The 7,891-nt window shown below is 37.9% G+C and overlaps 1 protein-coding gene across 1 annotated transcript in view; it reads right to left on the bottom strand.

The window, feature by feature from the left end:
* Positions 1 to 7,891, bottom strand: part of MYO3A (myosin IIIA) — a 221,813-nt gene that overhangs the window by 212,694 nt on the left and 1,228 nt on the right. Inside the window, exon 2 of the mRNA XM_005865858.2 lies at positions 5,553 to 5,687. Within this exon, the coding sequence (XP_005865920.1) occupies positions 5,553 to 5,687 (135 nt within the window). The remainder of the gene's footprint in view (positions 1 to 5,552; positions 5,688 to 7,891) is intronic.

Below are 7,891 nucleotides of genomic sequence, written 5' to 3' on the forward strand. Positions count from 1 at the left end.
CAACCCACACTCTTTCTTCTTTACTCAAAATAATATGAAACACTATAGTCAGCATGAGTTTAGTAGAAATAAACTATGCAAAAAAAAAAAATCAATCTTAAGATGAAGAGTGGCCCAGAGACCTTTTGCAGTGACCTCCAGTTTTGTTAGTGGGAGAGCTGGGAGGAGGACTGGAATATTATTTTACAGTTTTGAAAGCCTCTATGGTTCAATTGAAGGTGGCAGATTAAACATATAAATTTATTTCTTCTCACCCATGAATCTCTGTTAAAATGCTAGTAAAGGAATAAAAAAGTATAAATCACAAGAAAATAGAGAACAGAAAAAGAGAGAGCAGCAGACAAGAGGTTCAATAAAATTTTTCAACGTGGAAATCAGATAACTAGTGGTAACTGATTTAGCAACGCAAAGGAAGCCACAAACTAAAATGCTCGGTGAGCAGATTAACCCAGACAGGACTGAGTCACAGTGAAAGGGGCGGTGGAGTAGGGAGGAGAGATGCAGAACACAAGGAATCCTTTGGAAGTCTCTAATGGACCCCTCTTAACCCACATGCAAGCTATCCACATGCAGAAGCCTGCCTGGTACTCCTCACACACTCACCCAGCAAGAGACTGGAGGTTTTGTTCCCTACAGAGGCTGAACTGACGAGACTCAAGATGTGATGACATCACTACAGCGGATAATGAGAGCAAGGCGCATACCATTACATGATGTGCAAAACAGAGAAATGAAGTTGGAAAGTGGCGGTGATGAGATCCAGAAAATGATGGGTTCTACCCAGGTGAGCAGCAGAGAGATATCAGAGGTTAGGTGCATGACAGAACTCCAGAACGGAGCAGGACACCGGTTCCAGAAGTGCAAATAATAACCTTGCTAAAATGCAGAACCTGGATTACTACACAAAAGAGCAGAAATGCTCAGTCATACATTTCCAAGTACATCAATCAGCACATCAAAAGCACAGACCTGCTCAGGAGAAGGTGGCACCACTAAGCTGGAAATACATTATTATTGCTTTACATGTTAGGCCTTTTGGTTCTACTTGCTTTTTATTGTGTATTTATTTTGAAAAAGGTAAAAAGTAATTAAGTCTATCTGAAATTACATTAAGTGAAAAATAGGATAACTTGATAGGTGATGGTTTCAATCATTTAAACATACAAAAAAGGGTAAAGGATCTATGTTAAATGTTAAGAATGGTTGTTAAGAATGATTCTTACAGTTTCAAGTATTTTCTACAATTATCATCCATTATTTCTATAATCCTTTATAATTCACAATAAAAATATGATGTTGAGTAAGGAAGCAATATAATTTATAAATGATTATTATGCCACTGTAGGAAAACCAACAGAACATTCTGAAAGAAGTAGAATAATCAAATGCTAATAAAATCATAATGAACACAATAAACATATGATATTGCAGTGGTCAATAAGGGTTTTACTAGCCATGATAACAACTTGAAAAAATTCTTAAATCACTTGAATAACAATATTCAATGAAAATTAGTAAAACCACATTCTCCTAGGACTGGCAGTTACCTGAGCAGGGCACCTTCTAGAGCTCGGCATTAGAGAGAACTGTCCAAACTATTCTCAGGACTTAAAAGGCAGAATCTACAGCTTCCCTCTGGCAACGCAGTCAGTATTCTACACCATTTCTACTGTGGTTTCCCCCGCCACACACCCCCGCCGCCCCATAAATGCAAATACCTGGTTTTGTAATTTATGTCATTAGTATTCAATAAGGAGAAAGAGAAAAAAAATAAGAACCATAGCAGCTCACCATTTTTGCATAATGAAGCCCCACTTAAAATTAATTTTCTCTTCTATCCTAGCACCTGGCACAGAGCCTCAATCATGTATTAGTTGAATAAAATATGGATGAATAAGTAAATATTATAATGAAGTCCCTTTTAAGCTTGTTCTTCTGCAAGGAAAATAATCCTAGTTTCTTTAGGCTTTTATTGTGGAGATGTTCCTTTAATTTTTAATAATCTTTGTGGCTTTTAATTCCCAATGTGTCTTAAGATGACAGTTTGCCCTAGCCAGTTTGACTCAGTGGATAGAGCATTGGCCCACGGACTGAACGGTCCCGGGTTCGATTTAGGGAAAGGGAACAGTTGCAGGCTTGCTCCCCAGCACTGCTCGGGATGCATGTGGGAGGCAACCAAGTGATGTGTCTCTCTCACATCGATGTTTCTCTCTCTCTGTCTGTCCCCTTCCCTTCCACTCTCTCTAAAAATCAATAGAAAAAATCCTTGGGTGAGGATTTTAAGAAAAGATGACAAGGCCACAACTGGGCACAACAGTCCACTGAGAATGTAACCAGTCAGGAACACACTAGAACTGCTTTGTGATATTGATGTTGCATAAACATGACGTCATTCCAAACCACACTGCAAATTTCTACCCATAAAATAATGTTGAAACACTTACCTCAAGAACCAACCAAAGCTTATCTCCATTTATTTTATCCTTCTTGAAGTACATCCCATAGAATTTGACCACATTAGGGTGATCAGAAAGAGTTTTTAAGATATTATACTCTGCTTCAATCTCTTCATCAATATCCTAGTTTCAAAAAGTCATAGGAAGAGAACTGTGAGGAAAGCATGAATAACATCAAAGAAACTTATTACAGAAACCGAATAGAGAATTTAATTTTGTCAAAGCAAAGTCATAATAGTTTTTATTGTGCTCAGCACTGTGCATTGAAATTTCTCGTTACATTGTTTAAAGGGAGAGTTTGGGATTTTCCTGCTAATCAAATATATCTCCAATTAAGATAATTGAATTGAATTAAAAAGGGATAAAAAAGGCTATTTTGGCATGTAGTTACTGTAGAGAGAAGCATATATGGAGAACTACTAAAGATTATTTCCTTTACTTTATAGTGTTAACTGCATTTCAATGGCAAGGCCACTAATTTAAAATAAAAACTTTTAGCTAGTTCATTTTATTTCTTTGAAATACAGGATAGTGAATTTTAGGATCTCTTTTCATTCAAGCTTTCTATAGTTACCAGGGTGCTTGATCCAAAGTATTTATTTTTTACATATTTGTGTCTATCATACTATATACAAGGTAGAATGAAATTTTATTATTTAGTTACTAGAGGCCCATTGCAGGAAGATTCCTGAAAGAATAGGGCTTCATCGGACCTATTTCTGCAAGAATAGGGCTTCCTGCGGCTGGAGTGAAGCAGAGAAGGAAGCGAAGCCCGCCCTTCTCTGCTGCCTCACTCCCTCCCATCTCCATTGCCTCAGCTCTGCTCCCATGTCCGCTGCCTCAGGACACTCCATCGATGGCGGAGTGGCGAGGCTGGATCGGCCACCAGAGTAGGCAGATCGTGCCTCGCTGCTCGCCCCTGCGGCCCCCGGCCAGGTGACAGGCCCAGACACTCCAGCAGCGAGGGGGCGGATCCAGCCTCGCCACTCCCCCCCCATGCTGCCCCCACCACCTGCCTGGCCAACAGGCCTGGACACTTCAGCGGCAGGGCTGAGGGGACTGGGCACCGCCATCTTTGTGACAGAGTGACAGCTAATTTGCATTATTACTCTTTTATTAGATAGGATAAACACTTCAAAATAAGAATATACTTAATCGTGATTCTATTTTAATATAGTGTACATATTATGTGGGTTATATAAAGTAGTTAAAATAGTAGTTAAAATTGTTATTCTTCTAATATCAATTTTATATATTAATCAAGTTTTTTTGTAGGGTTTCTATAAATCTATAATTTGATATATTCAGTAGTTTCCTGTTCATAACAAGGAATCTGTAAGAATTGTTCTCTCTATTATTTGAGGTATGAAACATTTTGTTACATGGATACCCATTTTACATGTTGTTGAAAATTTGTGACATCTAAATTAAAGAGAAAGAATAATATTCATTAGCCTATGTCACCAACCTCCCCCTTGAACTTGTGTTGTTTTTTGTTTCATGCCAATCAAAATTATTTTAGCCACAGAGCACTTCACCATTCCCATGTTCCATAGCAGTGTTCTCTCAACAAGCTCTGTTGTCACTGTGGCTGCATCAGTCTGCATTCCCACCAGCAGTGAACTAGTGTTCCCTTTTCTCCACACTCTCACCAGCACTTGTCATTTGTTGATTTGTTGATGGTAGCCATTCTGACAGGTGAGAGGCGATATTGCATTGTGGGGTTTTTTTTTAAATTATTTTTTTAATTTAAGTTCTTTATTGTTTAAAGTATTACATAAGCCTCCTTTTTCCCCCAGTGACCTCTCCCCAGCCTTTCCTACTCCCCAGCACCTGCCTTCACCCCACTACTGTTTATGTCCATTGGTTATGCTTATATGCATGCATACAAGTCCTTTGGTTGATCTCTTCCAGTTTTGTTAGTGGGAGAGCTGGGAGGAGGACTGGGACTCTGATGTCCCCTACCACAAACCACATCATTTATATCAGGCTACATTCCCATCACATGCGCAAGAGTGCTATAAATGGAGAAGCGACTTTCAATAGAAGTTTGGGGATTACGTGATCACTGAGCTCATTCCTGCTCACCCATGTGCTATGGGAGAGCTACGTACCTCCCAGTAGCTGAAAATGCTTCAAAAGAGCCAGCTCAATAATGAAGCCCCACTTAAAATTAATTTTCTCTTCTATCCTAGCACCTGGCACAGAGCCTCAATCATGTATTAGTTGAATAAAATATGGATGAATAAGTAAATATTATAATGAAGTCCCTTTTAAGCTTATTCTTCTGCAAGGAAAATAATCCTAGTTTCTTTAGGCTTTTATTGTGGAGATGTTCCTTTAATTTTTAATAATCTTTGTGGCTTTTAATTCCCAATGTGTCTTAAGATGACAGTTTGCCCTAGCCAGTTTGACTCAGTGGATAGAGCATTGGACATTCCCAGAAAACAGAATCTTGTCAATCTCCTCATGCTATTCAGGGCAAAGAAAGACTTAGTAGGTTCCCTTATCACAACTGCTATTCCAGAAAAAGTAAAGGGAGATCCCATTCGGGTATTGCTTAAACAGACAGAACATGAAATTCAGTTCTTCACAAGGAACCTCAACCTGATTACAAATGAACACTGTTGAAATTATTTAAGCAAACCTGAAAATTAATTTCCCTTCTCTGAATGAAATTTAATTTTTTTCAATCCTCACCTGAGGATATGTGTTTTTATTGATTTTAGAGAGAGAGGAGGACTGAACGGTCCCGGGTTCGATTTAGGGAAAGGGAACAGTTGCAGGCTTGCTCCCCAGCACTGCTCGGGATGCATGTGGGAGGCAACCAAGTGATGTGTCTCTCTCACATCGATGTTTCTCTCTCTCTGTCTGTCCCCTTCCCTTCCACTCTCTCTAAAAATCAATAGAAAAAATCCTTGGGTGAGGATTTTAAGAAAAGATGACAAGGCCACAACTGGGCACAACAGTCCACTGAGAATGTAACCAGTCAGGAACACACTAGAACTGCTTTGTGATATCGATGTTGCATAAACATGACGTCATTCCAAACCACACTGCAAATTTCTACCCATAAAATAATGTTGAAACACTTACCTCAAGAACCAACCAAAGCTTATCTCCATTTATTTTATCCTTCTTGAAGTACATCCCATAGAATTTGACCACATTAGGGTGATCAGAAAGAGTTTTTAAGATATTATACTCTGCTTCAATCTCTTCATCAATATCCTAGTTTCAAAAAGTCATAGAAAGAGAACTGTGAGGAAAGCATGAATAACATCAAAGAAACTTATTACAGAAACCGAATAGAGAATTTAATTTTGTCAAAGCAAAGTCATAATAGTTTTTATTGTGCTCAGCACTGTGCATTGAAATTTCTCGTTACATTGTTTAAAGGGAGAGTTTGGGATTTTCCTGCTAATCAAATATATCTCCAATTAAGATAATTGAATTGAATTAAAAAGGGATAAAAAAGGCTATTTTGGCATGTAGTTACTGTAGAGAGAAGCATATATGGAGAACTACTAAAGATTATTTCCTTTACTTTATAGTGTTAACTGCATTTCAATGGCAAGGCCACTAATTTAAAATAAAAACTTTTAGCTAGTTCATTTTATTTCTTTGAAATACAGGATACTTAGAAGCTATCAAAACCCAGCCATACAATAGATTCCCACCTTTCCAAAAAAGTAAAATACAATAAATTCCTATCTTTCCAAAAAAGTAAAATGCAGTTAAATTATATAAAATGGTGTATAGCCTTTAGTTAGCTAATGGCCCATTGAGAATAAGAAGAATTGATTGCTATCCTGTCAATAAAAATTCAAGATAGCCACCTAGTCATGTTTCTAGATAAACCACATATACATGAAACAACTCATAGAGGAATAAATAAAAGAAAGCTTTCTAATACTGTTTCTACAGTAATATTTAATGTCCACATTGTTGTAAGACAGATGATGGAATCACAGAGCTGAAAAGAATTTTAGATCATAGCTCTAACATGAGAGGAAGACACTGAAGCTCAGAGAAGTTAGAATCACAGAGCTGGTTGGTGCAAGATCCAGGACTAGCCTGCCTGCAAGACCACTGCCTGCTACCTCCCGATCCTGCTCATTCCAGCCTTATTTTTGGAGAGAAATTCACTAGTTCGAAATCCATAATAATGAGACCCTTTTAATAAAAAAGCCACTCTGTGAAATGCTTGGATGCATTTAAATTTATTTTATTTAGATTATAATCTCTTGGTTATAAATCTTTTTTATTTGACTTATGACATGATGGATGAAGAGTAAATAATTCTTAGAAAACCACATAGGTACTATGACAAGAATAAAAGCAGCAAAATTTCATACTAGAGCTATGCAATCAATATGTTCCATTAAAGCAATACAACAAAGCATGATTTATTAGGTTAGAAGTATACCAAACATGGCTATATTATGAAAGCCATCTGTTCTTCTCCATTAAGAAGTAAGGAATGGGAGAGAGACACTGATTATAGAATTAGACCATGGGATCTGTCTGGAATATTTTCTCTTGTCACCATGAACCCCGATCCCTAATTGCAAAGACTAGAGGAGAGAGGTACAGTCACTTTGGTACAGCTTAACTTGGGTCTCTCTTCCCTTAGTTTAAATGGTAAGAACTTTCCAATAGGGAAATGAGAAGACATTCCACATCAGTTAAGACTAAGCATAGTGCTACTCATTATTTTTCCTCATTATCACCTAATTATGGGGGGGAGGGGCAACCCACACTCTTTCTTCTTTACTCAAAATAATATGAAACACTATAGTCAGCATGAGTTTAGTAGAAATAAACTATGCAAAAAAAAAAAATCAATCTTAAGATGAAGAGTGGCCCAGAGACCTTTTGCAGTGACCTCCAGTTTTGTTAGTGGGAGAGCTGGGAGGAGGACTGGGACTCTGATGTCCCCTACCACAAACCACATCATTTATATCAGGCTACATTCCCATCACATGCGCAAGAGTGCTATAAATGGAGAAGCGACTTTCAATAGAAGTTTGGGGATTACGTGATCACTGAGCTCATTCCTGCTCACCCATGTGCTATGGGAGAGCTACGTACCTCCCAGTAGCTGAAAATGCTTCAAAAGAGCCAGCTCACATTCCCAGAAAACAGAATCTTGTCAATCTCCTCATGCTATTCAGGGCAAAGAAAGACTTAGTAGGTTCCCTTATCACAACTGCTATTCCAGAAAAAGTAAAGGGAGATCCCATTCGGGTATTGCTTAAACAGACAGAACATGAAATTCAGTTCTTCACAAGGAACCTCAACCTGATTACAAATGAACACTGTTGAAATTATTTAAGCAAACCTGAAAATTAATTTCCCTTCTCTGAATGAAATTTAATTTTTTTCAATCCTCACCTGAGGATATGTGTTTTTATTGATTTTAGAGAGAGAGG

This window comes from Myotis brandtii, unplaced genomic scaffold (genome assembly GCF_000412655.1).
Source record: "Myotis brandtii unplaced genomic scaffold, ASM41265v1 scaffold215, whole genome shotgun sequence".
Lineage (NCBI taxonomy): Eukaryota > Metazoa > Chordata > Mammalia > Chiroptera > Vespertilionidae > Myotis > Myotis brandtii.